This window comes from Pseudophryne corroboree (assembly GCF_028390025.1).
Source record: "Pseudophryne corroboree isolate aPseCor3 chromosome 3 unlocalized genomic scaffold, aPseCor3.hap2 SUPER_3_unloc_79, whole genome shotgun sequence".
NCBI lineage: Eukaryota > Metazoa > Chordata > Amphibia > Anura > Myobatrachidae > Pseudophryne > Pseudophryne corroboree.
The window spans coordinates 211,989-230,156 of record NW_026967573.1 but is presented as its reverse complement, the minus strand read 5'-3'; the positions used below and the strand labels follow the sequence as shown (position 1 = coordinate 230,156).

The window sequence follows — 18,168 nt, the reverse complement described above, 5'->3', positions numbered from 1 at the left end:
TTTCATATCAATTGGCCGATGGTGGTTCTGGTTGTCACTGGCACGTCTGTTACACCAATATCCTTGGACGTGGTTCGGGCTTTGGAGATTTATGCCTGGAGGCCAGCTCGTCTCAGAAAATTAGACTCGCTTTTTGTTCTCTATAATTGTTCAAAGATTGGTTGTCCTGCTTCGAAGCAACAGGCTCACTCTTCGACGGCTTTGCTGCCGCCGAGGTCTGTTCAGGCCCACTCCACACGGTCAGTGGGTTCTTCCTAGGTGGCTGCCCGGGGTGTCTTGGCTTTGCAGTTATGTTGGACAGCTACTTGTTTGGGTTCGAACACGCTGTAAAGTTTTAAAGGTTCAACACCATGGCTACTGAGGACCTTCAGTTTGGTCAATCAGTTTTGATGGGGTCTCAGCACTCTCCGGTTTATAGTTTTGTATCTTCCCCATTGTACTAAGACCATCCCTGTATCCTCTTGGACATTAGAGAAAATAGGATTTTAATACCTACTGGTAAATCCTTTTCTCGTAGTCCATAGGGGATACTGGGCATCCGCCTCTGTGCTTTGATATTTTCCAGCAAGAGTTGTTCTTGTGTGTTGTAGTTTGGGTCTGCTTTTGCTGTCCCTATTTTCAAGTTGTGTTTAGTGTTGCTATCCTCTTGTTATGTTGTGTGCTGGTTCATTCTCTCACCACTTTCTTGTCTCTTTTCCTCCTTTCAAAGTATGTCCGTCTCCTCGGGCACCGTTTTCCTAGACTGAGTCTACAGAAGGGGCATAGAGGGGAGGAGCCAGCGCACTCTGAAGAAGTTTTAAAGTGCCAGGCTCCAATGGACCCCATCTATACCCCATGGTACTAAGACCATCCCAGTATTCCCTACAGACTACGAGAAAATGATTTTCCGGTAGGTATTAAAATCCTATGTTTTCAGAATAGCAGGGCCATCCTCGGTTGAAGGTATCACTGCGAAGGCGCCGTTTCACATTTGTATTGTACATTTCCTTAGGTGGAATAGACGTCTTTTACCCAGTATCACAGGAGAAATATCTGAAAATGTCTGCAGATTATCCAGCCAAGCAGTCTCTAGAATGCGATCTCTAATATGAAATAAGCTATTCCCACCTTCCCCTCTGGCGCCGGAGACAAAAAAGCTTTTTGAGCCGGGGGTGGGGGCGTTCAGCGGTACCTACACCCGACGTGGAGAGGGCTTCCCCACCTCTGCCCCCGCCCGCCTCCCTCCGCCTGTCCTTACTTCGCAACTCATCCTCATGCTGCCGAGAAGTGAGTAGCAGTGCAGGGAGGGCGGCCAATCGCCGTGCCATACATTGCTTCCTGGCATCGTCCGCGTCCGCTCTCCCTGACCTGCACCTGTGTCCTCCGTGCAGCCGGGATTGAGCCATACCCTCCTACACCGTGACCGCTGTGTGGGACGTTTAGGTTAGGTGTAGTCTGTGGTGGGGGGAGGGTTAGGCACACCTGGGGAGGTTTAGGCTGCTGGAAGGGGGCGGTTAGGGTTAGGGGTAAGCTGGGGGGGAGGGGGGACAATTAGGGTCAGGCTGCGGGAAAGATGTATTAGGGTTTGGGGGGGTTAGGGATCAGGGTTAGTTTACTTAATTAGTAAGTGTCAGGATTTTAATCTCTGGGATGCCGCTGTCGGTATTTTGGCATCCTAAGCACCAAGATATATGTATTCCATATTTTCTAAAATAAGAATTTACTCACCGGTAATTCTATTTCTCGTAGTCCGTAGTGGATGCTGGGAACTCCGTAAGGACCATGGGGAATAGCGGCTCCGAAGGAGGCTGGGCACTCTAGAAAGATCTTAGACTACCTGGTGTGCACTGGCTCCTCCCACTATGACCCTCCTCCAAGCCTCAGTTAGGACACCGTGCCCGGACGAGCGTACACAATAAGGAAGGATTTTGAATCCCGGGTAAGACTCATACCAGCCACACCAATCACACCGTATAACTCGTGATATGAAACCCAGTTAACAGTATGAAAACAACTGAGCCTCTCAACAGATGGCTCACCAATAACCCAATTTAGTTAACAATAACTATGTACAAGTATTGCAGATAAACCGCACTTGGGATGGGCGCCCAGCATCCACTACGGACTACGAGAAATAGAATTACCGGTGAGTAAATTCTTATTTTCTCTGACGTCCTAGTGGATGCTGGGAACTCCGTAAGGACCATGGGGATTATACCAAAGCTCCCAAACGGGCGGGAGAGTGTGGATGACTCTGCAACACCGAATGAGAGAACTCCCGGTCCTCCTCAGCCAGGGTATCAAATTTATAGAATTTTGCAAAACGTGTTTGCCCCTGACCAAGTAGCAGCTCGGCAAAGTTGTAAAGCCGAGACCCCTCGGGCAGCCGCCCAAGATGAGCCCACCTTCCTTGTGGAATGGGCATTGGCAGATTTTGGCTGTGGCAGGCCTGCCACAGAATGCGCAAGCTGAATTGTACTACAAATCCAACGAGCAGAAGCACCCAGCTTGTTGGGCGCATATAGCTTGTTGGGCGCATATAGGATAAACAACGAGTCAGATTTTCTGACTCCAGCCGTTCTGGAAACATATATTTTCAGGGCCCTGACCACGTCTAACAACTTGGAGTCCTCCAAGTCCCTAGTAGCCGCAGGCACTACAATAGCCTGATTCAGGTGAAACGCTGACACCACCTTAGGGAGAAACTGGGGACAAGTCCTCAATTTTGCCCTATCCATATGGAAAATCAGATAAGGGCTTTTACAAGACAAAGCCGCCAATTCTGATACTCGCCTGGCAGAAGCCAAGGCCAATAACATAACCACCTTCCACGTGAGAGATTTCAGATCCACGGTTTTTAGCGGTTCAAACCAATGTGATTTTAAGAAACTCAACACCACGTTGAGATCCCAAGGTGCCACAGGAGGCACAAACGGGGGCTGAATATGCAGCACTCCCTTTACAAATGTCTGAACTTCAGGTACTGAAGCTAGTTCTTTTTGAAAGAAAATCGACAGAGCCGAGATCTGTACCTTAATGGAACCTAATTTAAGGCCCATAGTCACTCCTGCTTGCAGGAAATGCAGAAATCGACCTAGTTGAAATTCCTCTGTTGGGGCCCTTTCGGCCTCACACCATGCAACATATTTCCGCCATATGCGGTGATAATGATTTGCTGTAATCTCTTTCCTGGCTTTAGTAAGCGTAGGAATGACTTCCTCCGGAATGCCCTTTTGCTTCAGGATCCGCGGTAAGTCTTGGAACAGACAGGGCCCCTGCTGCCGCAGGTCCTGTCTGAGTGGCAGAGGCCATGGGTCCTCTGATATAAATTCTTGAAGTTCTGGGTACCAAGCTTTTCTTGGCCAGTCCGGAACCACGAGTATCGTTCTTACTCCTCGCCTTCTTATTATTCTCAGTACCTTTGGTATGAGAGGCAGAGGGGAGAACACATAAACCGACTGGTACACCCACGGTGTTACCAGAGCGTCCACAGCTATCGCCTGAGGGTCCCTTGACCTGGTGCAATATCTTTTATAGCTTTTTGTTGAGGCGGGACGCCATCATGTCCACCTGTGGCCTTTCCCAATGGTGTACAATCCTTTGGAAGACTTCTGGAGGAAGTCCCCACTCTCCCGGGTGGAGGTCGTGTCTGTTGAGAAGATCTGCTTCCCAGTTGTCCACTCCGGGAATGAACACTGCTGACAGTGCTAACACATGATTTTCCACCTATCGGAGAATCCTTGTGGCTTCTGCCATCGCCATCCTGCTTCTTGTGCCGCCCTGTTGGTTTACATGGGCGACTGCCGTGATGTTGTCTGATTGGATCAGTACCGGCTGGTTTTGAAGCAGAGGCCTTGCCGGCCTCAGGGCATTGTAAATGGCCCTCAGGTCCAGAATATTTATGTGTAGGGAAATCACCTGACTTGACCAAAGTCCCTGGAAGTTTCTTCCCTGTGTGACTGCCCCCCAGCCTCAAAGGCTGGCAACCATGGTCACTAGGACCTAGTCCTGTATGCCGAACCTGCGGCCCTCTTGAAGATGGGCACTCTGCAGCCACCACAGTAGAGATACCATGGTCCTCGGAGACAGGGTTATCAGCCTATGCATCGGAAGATGCGATCCGGACCACTTGTCCAACAGGTCCCTCTGAAAAGTTCTTGTATGGAACCTGCCTAATGGGATTGCTTCGTAGGAAGCTACCATTTTTCCCAGGACTCGCGTGCAATGATGCACCGCTACCTGTTTTGGCTTCAGGAGGTCTCTGACTAGAGATGACAACTCCTTGGCTTTCTCCTCCGGGAGAAACACTATTTCTGGTTTATGTCCAGAACCATTCCCAGGAACAGTAGACGTGTCATAGGAACCAGCTGTGACAATGGACTGTTTAGAATCCAACCGTGCTGTTGTAGCACTTTCCAAAATAGTGCTACCCCGACTACCAACTGCTCCTTGGACGTCGCCCTTATAAAGAGATTGTCCAAGTACGGGATAATTAAAACTCCCTTTTTACGAAGGAGTATCATCATTTTGTCCATTACCTTGATAAAACACCCTCGGTGCCATGTACAGTCCAAACAGCAGTGTCTGGACTTGGTAATGGTAATCCTGTACCACAAATCTGAGGTACTCCTGGCGAGGATGGTAAATGGGGACATGCAGGTAAGCATCCTTGATGTCCCGGGATACCATGTAATCCCCCTCGTCCAGGCTTGCAATAACCGCCCTGAGCGATTCCATCTTGAACTTGAATTTTTTATGTATGTGTTCAAGGATTTTAATATATATAAAATGGGTCACACCGAACCATGCGGTTTCGGTACCCCAAACCGTGTGGAATAGTAACCCCGTCCTTGTTGAAGTAGGGGCACCTTGAGTATTACCTGCCGGGAATACCGCTTATTAATTGCCTCTAGCACAGCCTCCCTGCCTGAGTAAGTTGTCAGCAAGGCATATTTTAGGAAACGGCTGGGGGGAGACATCTCGAATTCCAGCTTGTACCCCTGAAATACTACTTGAAAGAAACAGGGATCCACCTGTGAGCGAGCCCACTAATTGCTGAAATTTTTGAGACGGCCGCCCACCGTACCTGGCTACACCTGTGGAGCACCCGCGTCAAGCTGTGGACTCACAGGAAGCGGGGGAAGAATTTTGATTCTGGGAACAGGCTGACTGGTGCAGCTTTTTCCCTCTTCCCTTGTCTCTGTACAGAAAGGAAGCGCCATTTGACCCGCTTGCTTTTCTGAAGCCGAAAGGACTGTACCTTTGTCTGTGAGGAAACCTGAGGTAAAAATATTTCTTCCCAGCAGTTGCTGTGGATACGAGGTCCCAGAGACCATCCCCAAATAATTCCTCACCCTTATAAGGCAGAATCTGTATGCGCTTTTTAAGTCAGCATCACCTGTCCAGTGACAGGTCTCTAATACCCTCCTGACAGAATGGACATTACATTTATTTTGGATGCCAGCCGGCAAAATATCCCTCTGTGCATCCCTCATATATAAGACGACGTCTTTAATATGTTCTCCTATTAGCAAAATAGTATGTTTGACAGGGTCACCGACCACGCTGCAGCAGCACGATCTGCAGGTCTCAGTCTAGTACCTGAGTGTGTAAATACAGACTTCAGGATAGCCTCCTGCTTTTTATCAACAGGTACCTTCAAAGTGGCCGTTCCTAAAACGGCAGTGCCACCTTTTTTGACAACCGTGTGAGCGCCTTATCCCCCCTAGGGGATATCTCCCAGCGTAACTTATCCTCCTGGCGGGAAAGGGTACGCCATCAGTAACTTTTATAAATTACCAGTTTCTTAACGGGGGAACCCACGCTTTTCACACACTTCATTTATTTATCTGATGGTGGAACAAAACACTTCCTGTTTTTTCTCCCCAAACCTAAAACCCATTTTTAGAGGTGCTTGGGTTAATGTCAGAAATGTATAACACATTTTTTATTGCCGGGATCAAGTCACGGATGTTCCTAGTGGATTGTGTCTCAACCTTGTCGACACTGGAGTCAAACTCCGTGTCGACATCTGTGTCTGCCATCTGAGAGAGCGGGCGTTTTTGAGCCCCTGATGGCCTTTGAGACGCCTGGGCAGGCGCGGGCTGAGAAGCCGGCTGTCCCATAGCTGTTACGTCATCCACCCTTTTATGTAAGGAGTTGACACTGTCGGTTAATACCTTCCACCTATCCATCCACTCTGGTGTCGGCCCCACAGGGGGCGACATCACATATATCGGCCTCTGCTCCGCACCACATAAGCCTCCTCATCAAACATGTCGACACAGCCGTACCGACACACCACAGACACACAGGGAATGCTCTAAACGAGGACAGGACCCACAAAAGCCCTTTGGGGGGACAGAGTGAGAGTATGCCAGCACACGTTATGTCCCCTATAGCTGCTGTTTTTATATATAATGTATACTGCGCCTAATTTTAGTGCCCCCCCCCCTCTCTTTTTTAACCCTTTTCTGTAGTGTAGACTGCAGGGGAGAGCCAGGGAGCTTCCCTCCAACGGAGCTGAGAGGGAAAAATGGCGCCAGTGTGCTGAGGAGATAGGCTCCGCCCCTTTTTCGCAGCCTTTTCTCCCGCTTTTTATGGAATTCTGGCAGGGGTATTTACCTCATATATAGCCCCTGGGACTATATATTGAGGTATTTTAGCCAGCCAAGGTGTTTTTATTGCTGCCTCAGGGCGCCCCCCCCCAGCGCCCTGCACCCCCAGTGACCGCAGTGTGAAGTGTGTGAGAGGAGCAATGGCGCACAGCTGCAGTGCTGTGCGCTACCTTGGTGAAGACAGAGTCTTCATGCCGCCGATTTTCCGGACCATCTTCTTGCTTCTGGCTCTGTAAGGGGGACGGCGGCGCGGCTCCGGGACCGAACATCAAGGCTGGGCCTGCGGTCGATCCCTCTGGAGCTAATGGTGTCCAGTAGCCTAAGAAGCCCAATCCGGCTGCAAGCAGGCGAGTTCGCTTCTTCTCCCCTTAGTCCCTCGCTGCAGTGAGCCTGTTGCCAGCAGGTCTCACTGAAAATAAAAAAATCTAAGACTATTACTTTCTAAGAGCTCAGGAGAGCCCCTAGTGTGCATCCAACCTCGGCCGGGCACGAAATCTGAGGCTTGGAGGAGGGTCATGGTGGGAGGAGCCAGTGCACACCAGGTAGTCTAAGATCTTTCTAGAGTGCCCAGCCTCCTTCGGAGCCCGCTATTCCCCATGGTCCTTACGGAGTTCCCAGCATCCACTAGGACGTCAGAGAAATATATATATATATATATATATATATTACAATCAGCCCGGCACTCCGGTTTAGATGTTGATTGGCCCCGGTGCCCTCAGTGAGGAAGATAGTATATTGAATTGATACTGCGGCACTCGGAGTCGTTTAAAACGAGCCAAGTATAGTCAAAAAAAAGTCAAGGTGTGACAAAGGGGTTAGACACCCCAAAACATTGGACTGTGTGATGTACATTTTTTTGACTACACTTTGCTCGTTTTAAACGACTCCGAGTGCCGCAGTATCAATTCTGTTCTATATATATATATATATATATATATATATATATATATATAGTTCCAATATGACCAGCACTCCAAACAACTTGTTAAATACCTGGGTGCCCTCCCACGGTCCAAACAGAGCAGATACAAAGAGCAAGTTCAGGCGGCACTCCACGGATTTTCAAAACCAAATTAAACAGCTACACAGGCTTGATTGTCAACGTTTCAGGTGCTGTTTAATATATATTTACCTGACGAAAGGTGTGATTAAACAGCACCTGAAACGTTGACAATCAAGCCTGTGTAGCTGTTTAATTTGGTTTTGAAAATCCGTGGAGTGCCGCCTGAACTTGCTCTTTATATATATATATATATATATATATATATATATATTACAGTGCCTGAAGTGGGCCGGTATACTATGGTATGGTATACCGGCACTTCTTCGAGCACTGTCCCCCGCCGCAGCAAGCTGACCGCGGCGCTACTATTTCAAATCTGCCGCAGACCGGCAGCCAATCAGTAGCAGCAGCTCCTGATTGGCTGCCGGTCCGCGACAGATTTGAAATAGTACAGTGCCCGGCTCCCGTCCCTGAGCCCTGACAAGTGCGGCTGCAAGGTTCGGCTCCCGCATGCAGCATGATTACGCCAAGGCTCCGGCTCCTGCCCCCCTGACAGCTCTGCTGCCCGGCTTTCTCTTTCTTTGATAACAACTCCGGTGGCTGGCTCCCGCTCCACAGCACAGCTGCCTGGCTTCCGTATGCTGACACCCCTGGCTACCCGGCAACTGGGGAGCAGAGGGTAACTGATGGAGGAGAGTGTCAGGGTAGGGACAGTGTATGTGTGTAAATGTGGCTGTGTGTGTAAATATATATATGCGTGTGTGTATACTGTATGTGGCTGTGAGTATGTAGATATGTGGCTATGTGTGTGGCATAATGTGAATTTTGGCTCATACCGTGTGTTCTAATGTGAATTTCGGCTCATTCCGTGTGCTATAATGTGAATTTCGGTTCATACCGTGTGCTATAATGTGATTTTCGGCTCATACCATGTGCTATAATGTGAATTTCGGCTCATACAGTGTGCTATAATGTGATTTTCGGCTCATAGCATGTGCTATAATGTGAATTTCGGCTCATACCGTGTGCTATAATGTGATTTTCGGCTCATACCATGTGCTATAATGTGATTTTCGGCTCATACCATGTGCTATAATGTGAATTTCGGCTCATACCATGTGCTATAATGTGATTTTCGGCTCATACCATGTGCTATAATGTGATTTTCGGCTCATACCATGTGCTATAATGTGAATTTCGGCTCATACCGTGTGCTATAATGTGATTTTCGGCTCATACCATGTGCTATAATGTGATTTTCGGCTCATACCATGTGCTATAATGTGAATTTCGGCTCATACCATGTGCTATAATGTGATTTTCGGCTCATACCGTGTACTATAATGTGATTTTTGGCTCATACCATGTGCTATAATGTGATTTTTGGCTCATACTGTGTGGTATAATGTGATTTTTGGCTCAAAGTGTGTGGTATAATGTGAAATGGGCACCAGTACTAGAAAGTATAAGGGATCCTACTATTGTGGTGCAAAATGTGTATAAGGGGTAGTAAACTACACTGAAGTGGCCACACGCCCTTTTTCAAAGAAGCGCCCTTTTCCATACCTCCACTTCAAAATTTCCACTTCGACCACACACACACGTTTTAAATGTATCCATGTTTGGCCAGAGGTGACTTAATTAGCTCCTTAGTCAATTTGATTTAACCATCTGTGCCGAGCCATGGATATACCTAAATCCTGGACTGTTGGGGTGCCTTGAGAACCATGTTTGAGAACCTCTGCCTTAACACAAACTGCTAAAACAACCCTAATATCCTATCCCTAAATTTTACCTGCGGGCTCAGTATTTTGGCAGAGAGGGGGGGGGGCTGCAGACTATTTGCCTAGGGTGCTGAGAAACCTTGCACCGGCCCTGATGAGCACACACATAAAGGAATGCTACCTTACCAATGCTTCCAGGAGTAACATTAGGAGACATTTCTCTGATCCATCAGCTCATATGACTGATGTTATTGTTCATCTAGAATCTCCAATTCATATGATATGTTCCCCATCCATTGTTTTACATTGGTGCTGACATAGGACTTGGTGAGTGACTACATCTCCATTTATACTTCATGGTTAGTTACCAGTACAAGAGAGAGTGAGATATCGAAGTCTTATTATAACATAGTAACATAGTATCTGAGGTTGAAAAAAGACAATTGTCCATAGAGTTCAACCTATTTGTGGTCTCCTATGCATGATGATTTGACTAAAATTTCTGACTGATGCTGCTGTCAGCCGTTGCATTTTATCCCTATTTATAGTAACTATAATGCGTGACTATGCACCATACCCCTGGATATCCTTATCCATTAGGAATTTATCTAACCCATTCTTAAAGGTGTTGACAGATTCCGCCATTACAACTCCCTCGGGCAGGGAATTCCAAACACGTATTGTCCTTACCGTGAAAAAGCCTTTACGCCGTATTGTGCGGAATCTCCTCTCCTCTAACCTGAGCGAGTGTCCACGAGTCCTCTGTGTTGATCTAACCAAAAACAGGTCCCGCGCAAGCTCTGTGTATTGTCCCCGTATATATTTGTAGATGTTGATCATATCCCCTCTTAGTCTCCGCTTTTCCAATGTAAACATGTCTAGTCTTTCAAGCCTTTCCTTGTATTCCATCGTCTCCATGCCCATAATTAGTTTGGTCGCCCTCCTCTGTACCTTTTCAAGCTCCAGGATATCCTTTTTGTAGTACGGTGCCCAGAATTGTACACAGTATTCAAGGTGTGACCTCACTAGTGATTTATATAACGGGAGTATAATACTCTCGTCCCTAGCATCAATACCCCGTTTTATGCATGCTAATATCTTATTAGCCTTCTTTGCTGCAGTCCTACTTTGGGTACTACTGCTTCGTTTGCTATCTATGAGGACACCTAAGTCCTTTTCCAGTACAGAATCCCCTAATTTTACCCCATTTAGTAGGTAGGTGTAATTTTTGTTCTTGTTACCACAGTGCATTACCTTACACTTGTCTGTGTAGAAGCGCATTCTCCATTTGGCTGCCCATGCTTCTAATTTAACTAAGTCATTCTGAAGAGACTCGGCATTCTCCTCTGTATTTAGCCTTACACAATTTGGTATCATCTGCAAAAAATTGACACCATGCTCTCTAGACCTTCTGTTAGGTCGTTAATGAAAATATTGAACAATAGCGGTCCTAATACTGAGCCTTGCGGCATACCACTTAGCACTTAAGTCCAAGTTGAAAAAGATCCATTAACCACAACGCGCTGCTTCCTATTATCTAACCAGTTTTTGACCCAAGTTAATATTGTGCTTCCTAGCCTTGATTCTTGTAGCTTGTAGATAAGTCTCATGTGTGGTACAGTATTGAACGCTTTGGCAAAGTCTAAAAAGATTACATCCACGTCTTTACCCTGATCTAGGTTTGCGCTTACTGTTTTAATATTACATTTATTATTGTGAGTGTTCTCAGGAGGGTGGACACAATGATAGTCTGAGACACAATATTATAAAGCCTTCATTAAAAGTTATGTTTTATTATACATACGTTTACAATTAAGTTTCCCAGAGAGTCGTCTTCTCCTATTGTTTACAAGATTAATATTGTTACAGAAAATTTCACATTTCCATAATGTATTTTATTTCCAGCAGATGGACACACAAGCAGGAATATCTCAGAAGGACATCTAATGTTATCCCTGGATTGTGAAATAAAAGATGACGCCAGTAGACAGGATTCTCCAGGAGCTAACCCCATTACCCCAATTATACATCCAGCTCTATCAGCTGATCCCTCTGATCCTGGGAAATGTTCTCCTGATCACTCTGATATTGGTGCATCTGTTACAGCTCTGAAAGTAGATACAGTGTTTCCATGTTCTATAGATGCCAAATGTTTTACACAGAACACAAAACCTATTAACCCGCACACAGTTAAGGCAGGTGAAAGGCCACTTATATGTTCTGAGTGTGGGAAATGTTTTACATACAAATCAGATCTTGTTATACATCAGAGAAGTCACACAGGTGAGAAACCATTTCCATGTTCTGAGTGTGGAAAATGTTTTTCAAACAAATCAGATCTCATTAAACATCAGAGAAGTCACACAGGTGAGAAGCCATTTTCATGTTCTGAGTGTGGGAAATGTTTTACACGGAAATCATATCTTGTTACACATCAGCGAACTCACACAGGTGAGAAGCCATTTCTATGCTCTGAGTGTGGGAAAGGTTTTGCAAACAAATCAGATCTTGTTAAACATCAGAGAAGTCACACAGGTGAGAAGCCATTTCCATGTTCTGAGTGTGGGAAATGTTTTACACGGAAATCATATCTTGTTACACATCAGCAAACTCACACAGGTGAGAAGCCATTTCTATGCTCTGAGTGTGGGAAATGTTTTGCAAACAAATCAAATCTTGTTATACATCACAGAAGTCACACAGGTGAGAAGCTGTTTTCTTGCTCTGAGTGTGGGAAATGTTTTACACAAAAACCACATCTTGTTATACATCACAGAAGTCACACTGGTGAGAACCCATTTCCATGTTCTGATTGTGGGAAATGTTTTACACAGAAATCATATCTTGTTACACATCAGCGAACTCACACAGGTGAAAACCCATTTCCATGTTCTGAGTGTGGGAAAGGTTTTGCACACAAATCACATCTTGTTAAACATCACAGAAGTCACACAGGTGAGAAGCCATTTTCTTGCTCTGAGTGTGGGAAATGTTATACACAAAAATCACATCTTGTTAGACATCAGCGAACTCACACAGATGAGAAGCCATTTCTATACTCTGAGAAATAAATCATCTCATATTGCACACAATAGACATCACTCAGGTGAGGAACCATTTTAATCTTCTGGAGTATACTCATCATTGCCATACGTTGTTCTTTAAGGTTCTTATCCTATCTCCTATGCTTTTTGCAATATACATGCTACCACTGGGGGAAATAATCAGATGTCATGCCCTAATCTGCCACTGCTATACAGACACCTGTCTTTTGCTCCAGGTACTGAAAACCCAGTACCAATACTTAATGGTTGTCTAGCTGAGCTCCAGGTGTGGGTGATGTCAGTTGGCTGTGACTCAGTCCTGGTGAAACAGGTCCATATGGTAGAAGCTCACCAACAAAGGGCAGGGCTACAGCTCAGCTTTGCCTACCAACCAGACTTACGCTTGGGGGTTCAGAGTTACAAAATGCTGATCCTGTGCGGACTCTTGGTGTCCTGGATGGTGGAGTGACACTTAGACATCGGTATCTGCCACAATCAGATCCTCATCTGAGGAACATAGCCAGACTCCAGCACTTATTTCCCTCAGAAGATCTACCTACAGTCATACATGTACTTGTATCATCACACATAGACTACTGCAATGTCCTCTACCTGGGTCTCCCAGCAAAAGAATTGCACCGCTAGTAGCTTGTACAGAATGCAGCAGCCAGGCTGTTACCTAACCAGCCTGTTCCTGCCACATAACACCCATTTTCTGCTCCCTTCACCGGCTGCCTGTAAGATGGTTACTCTTACATAATCTCACTGACTCTCCCAACCCTACATGACCAGGGTCCATGGTACCAGAAGCAGCTTCTGCCTCCTTACTGCCCTGCTTGCTTACTTCAATCTGCAGATGAAGGACTGTTACCAGTAGTACCAAAAATCCCCAAGCACTGCTGAGATGTCAGGTGTGAGACATGATGGTGGCACTAGTGCTGTAGTGGGGGCTGCCGGAGGCACTGTCTGTGGGTAATATTGTCCCCAAGCAGCGCTGAGGTGTCAGAGGGGGAGACAGGGCGGGTGCAGTTGTCGGGGGGGAGACAGGGCAATGGCAGTAGTGGGGGAGGACAAGGAAGGTGGCAGTAGTGGGGGGAGACAGGGCGGTGGCAGTAGTTTGAGGGAGACAGGGCGGAGGGCCGCAGTGCAGTACCGGGGGCTACTGGAGGCAGTAAAGAGGTGTATAGGTCACTCACAGCACCAGTTGATAATTAGACTTAATGATGATTGTGCTTCCGTATTTCCAATGAATCCCTTGTATGTGTTACTGTTATTTGCTGTGTCAGCCTTTATGTGTGTTCTGTGTAATAATCCTGAAAGTAGTGCTGCTACCGATCTCATATCATTTGTAGTAACTTGGAAAAGATGAGATATGAGGTGCACTCTGGAAGCTTATAGGGGGTTAATCAGAGATTATTAAAGATACGTTTAAAACCAAAAGATTTCCGTTGAGTCTTTTTATGTGTATGTGTATTATCTTATTTCCAGATAATTGTCGCTATGGTGACAGAAACAATTTCCTGTTAATGTGTGACTCGTATTATTACTGTTAATGGTTGATCCTGCCAGTAGCGTATGCTTGTCTCAAAGATTAAGCCATGAGCTTGGAAATGTTAAGGTGGGCTCGGAAATGTTATCCTTTTCCTCGCAGCCCCAGTTGCTGGAGAAAATGAAGGAGGAGCTGTTGACGGGTCACGTTCCACTTGAGTTGACAATTTTCTCACCAGCAGGTCTTTCCACCTCTGCAGACTTGTGTCCGGAAAGAGAGATACAACGTAGGCTTTACACCTAGTAACGAGCATGTGGCCAAAATGTAGTGCTCTGATTTCAACAGATTGACCACCATTGAATCCCGGCAAAGCGAATGAAGGGCTCCATCCACAAGTATTTCCAGGGAAGATGTTAAGTCCGAGGGACTATGCGCAGGCCCAAATGATAATTGTTATATGATCCTTCTATGTATGAACCAACCGATAGAGGGAACAATCCGAAAGTGTTAATACCAAAGATTAGCTAACCTGGTTGGAGGTGCGCCATTAAGCAAATTGCAATGACTGGTTAGGGGGTTTAGAAAAAACACTAGTGAACTTATATCTAAAGAAGCCTTAATGTGTGGTGCACTCTTTTTCTGATGCATCCACTATCGGTGGATTTTTCCCATTTCTTCTTATCCTCAGGAGGAGAACACTGGAAAGAAAAGGAGTGTCTCTTTGTTGGTGCACTTTAGAAAATAAGAATTTACTTACTGATAATTCTATTTCTCGTAGTCCGTAGTGGATGCTGGGACTCCGTAAGGACCATGGGGAATAGCGGCTCCGCAGGAGACTGGGCACAAAGTAAAAGCTTTAGGACTAGCTGGTGTGCACTGGCTCCTCCCCCTATGACCCTCCTCCAAGCCTCAGGATACTGTGCCCGGACGAGCGTACATAATAAAGGAAGGATTTTGAATCCCGGGTAAGACTCATACCAGCCACACCAATCACACTGTACAACCTGTGATCTGAACCCAGTTAACAGTATGATAACCTTAGGAGCCTCTAAAAAGATGGCTCACAACAATAAACAACCCGATTTTTTTGTAACAATAACTATATACAAGTATTGCAGACAATCCGCACTAGGGATGGGCGCCCAGCATCCACTACGGACTACGAGAAATAGAATTATCGGTAAGTAAATTCTTATTTTCTCTGACGTCCTAAGTGGATGCTGGGACTCCATAAGGACCATGGGGATTATACCAAAGCTCCCAAACGGGCTGGAGAGTGCGGATGACTCTGCAGCACCGAATGAGAGAACTCCAGGTCCTCCTCAGCCAGGGTATCGAATTTGTAAAATTTAGCAAACGTGTTTGCCCCTGACCAAGTAGCTGCTCGGCAAAGTTGTAAAGCCGAGACCCCTCGGGCAGCCGCCCAAGATGAGCCCACTTTCCTTGTGGAATGGGCTTTAACAGAGTTTGGCTGTGGCAGTCCTGCCACAGAATGTGCAAGCTGAATTGTACTACAAATCCAACGAGCAATCGTCTGCTTAGAAGCAGGAGCACCCAGCTTGTTGGGTGCATACAGGATAAACAGCGAGTCAGATTTTCTGACTCCAGCCGTCCTGGAAACATATATTTTCAGGGCCCTGACTACGTCCAGTAACTTGGAGTCCTCCAAGTCCCTAGTAGCCGCAGGTACCACAATAGGTTGGTTCATGTGAAAACCTGAAACCACCTTAGGGAGAAATTGAGGACGAGTCCTCAATTCTGCCCTGTCTGAATGAAAAATTAAGTAAGGGCTTTTATATGATAAAGCCGCCAATTCTGAGACACGCCTGGCTGAAGCCAGGGCTAACAGCATGACCACTTTCAGTGTGAGATATTTCAAGTCCACAGTGGTGAGTGGTTCAAACCAATGTGATTTTAGGAACCCCAAAACTACATTGAGATCCCAAGGTGCCACTGGTGGCACAAAAGGAGGCTGTATATGCAGTACCCCCTTGACGAACGTCTGAACTTCAGGCACTGAAGCCAGTTCTTTCTGGAAGAAGATCGACAGGGCCGAAATTTGAACCTTAATGGATCCTAATTTTAGGCCCATAGACAGTCCTGCTTGCAGGAAATTTAAGAAACGACCCAGTTGAAATTCCTCTGTGGGGGCCTTCTTGGCATCACACCACGCAACATATTTTCGCCAAATGCGGTGATAATGTTTTGCGGTTACATCCTTCCTGGCTTTGATCAGGGTAGGGATGACTTCATCTGGAATGCCTTTTTCCATCAGGATCCGGCGTTCAACCGCCATGCCGTCAAACGCAGCCGCGGTAAGTCTTGGAACAGACAAGGTCCCTGCTGGAGCAGGTCCTTTCTTAGAGGTAGAGGCCACGGATCCTCCGTGCGCATCTCTTGCAGTTCCGGGTACCAAGTTCTTCTTGGCCAATCCGGAGCCACGAGTATAGTTCTTACTCCTCTCTTTCTTATGATTCTCAGTACTTTTGGTATGAGAGGCAGAGGAGGGAACACATACACCGACTGGGACACCCACGGTGTTACCAGAGCGTCCACCGCTATTGCCTGAGGGTCCCTTGACCTTGCGCAATATCTGTCCAGTTTTTTGTTGAGACTGGACGCCATCATGTCTACCTTTGGTTTTTCCCAACGGTTTACAATCAGTTGGAAGACTTCTGGGTGAAGTCCCCACTCCCCCGGGTGGAGGTCGTGTCTGCTGAGGAAGTCTGCTTCCCAGTTGTCCACTCCCGGAACGAACACTGCTGACAGTGCTACCACATGATTTTCCGCCCAGCGGAGAATCCTTGCAGCTTCTGCCATTGCCCTCCTGCTTCTTGTGCCGCCCTGTCTGTTGACGTGGGCGACTGCCGTGATGTTGTCCGATTGGATCAATAACGACTGACCCTGAAGCAGAGGCCTTGCTTGACTTAGGGCATTGTAAATGGCCCTTAGTTCCAGAATATTTATGTGAAGAGACGTTTCCATGCTTGACCACAAGCCCTGGAAGTTTTTTCCCTGTGTGACTGCTCCCCAGCCTCTCAGGCTGGCATCCGTGGTCACCAGCATCCAATCCTGAATGCCGAATCTGCGGCCCTCTAGAAGATGAGCACTCTGTAACCACCACAGAAGAGACACCCTTGTCCTTGGAGATAGGGTAATCCGCTGATGCATCTGAAGATGCGATCCGGACCATTTGTCCAGCAGATCCCACTGAAACGTTCTTGCATGGAATCTTCCGAATGGAATCGCTTCGTAAGAAGCCACCATTTTTCCCAGGACTCTCGTGCATTGATGCACTGACACTTGGCCTGGTTTTAGGAGGTTCCTGACCAGCTCGGATAACTCCCTGGCCTTCTCCTCCGGGAGAAACACCTTTTTCTGGACTGTGTCCAGAATCATCCCCAGGAACAGTAGACGTGTTGTTGGAATCAGCTGTGATTTTGGGATATTTAGAATCCACCCGTGCTGACGTAACACTACCTGAGACAGTGCTACTCCGACCTCTAACTGTTCCCTGGACCTTGCCCTTATCAGGAGATCGTCCAAGTAAGGGATAATTAAGACGCCTTTTCTTCGAAGAAGAATCATCATTTCGGCCATTACCTTGGTAAAGACCCGGGGTGCTGTGGACAATCCAAACGGCAGCGTCTGAAACTGATAATGACAGTTTTGTACCACAAACCTGAGGTACCCTTGGTGAGAAGGGAAGATTGGGACATGGAGATAAGCATCTTTGATGTCCAGAGATACCATATAGTCCCCTTCTTCCAGATTCGCTATCACCGCTCTGAGTGATTCCATCTTGAACTTGAACCTTTTTATGTAAGTGTTCAAGGATTTTAGATTTAAAATTGGTCTCACCGAGCCGTCCGGCTTCGGTACCACAAACAGCGTGGAATAATACCGCTTTCCCTGTTGTAGGAGGGGTACCTTGATTATCACCTGCTGGGAATACAGCTTGTGAATAGCTTCCAATACTGCCTCCCTGTCGGAGGGAGACGTTGGTAGAGCAGACTTCAGGAATCTTCGAGGGGGAGACGTCTCGAATTCCAATTTGTACCCCTGTGATACTACCTGCAGGATCCAGGGGTCCACTTGCGAGTGAGCCCACTGCGCGTTGAAATTTTTGAGACGGGCCCCCACCGTGCCTGAGTCCGCTTATAAAGCCCCAGTGTCATGCTGAAGACTTGGCAGAAGCGGGGGAGGGCTTCTGCTCCTGGGAGGAGGCTGCCTGGTGCAGTCTTTTCCCTCTTCCTCTGCCCCGGGGCAGATATGACTCGCCTTTTGCCCGCTTGTTCTTATGGGAACGAAA

The 18,168-nt window shown here is 46.9% G+C and overlaps 1 protein-coding gene across 1 annotated transcript in view; it reads left to right on the top strand.

The window, feature by feature from the left end:
• The window catches only part of LOC134984735 (oocyte zinc finger protein XlCOF22-like), a 29,701-nt gene extending 16,312 nt beyond the window's left edge, over positions 1 to 13,389 (top strand). The window contains exon 6 of the mRNA XM_063950237.1: positions 11,232 to 13,389. Coding sequence (XP_063806307.1) covers positions 11,232 to 12,394 — 1,163 coding nt within the window. The 3' untranslated portion in view covers positions 12,395 to 13,389. The remainder of the gene's footprint in view (positions 1 to 11,231) is intronic.
• The last annotated feature ends 4,779 nt before the right edge of the window (positions 13,390 to 18,168 follow it).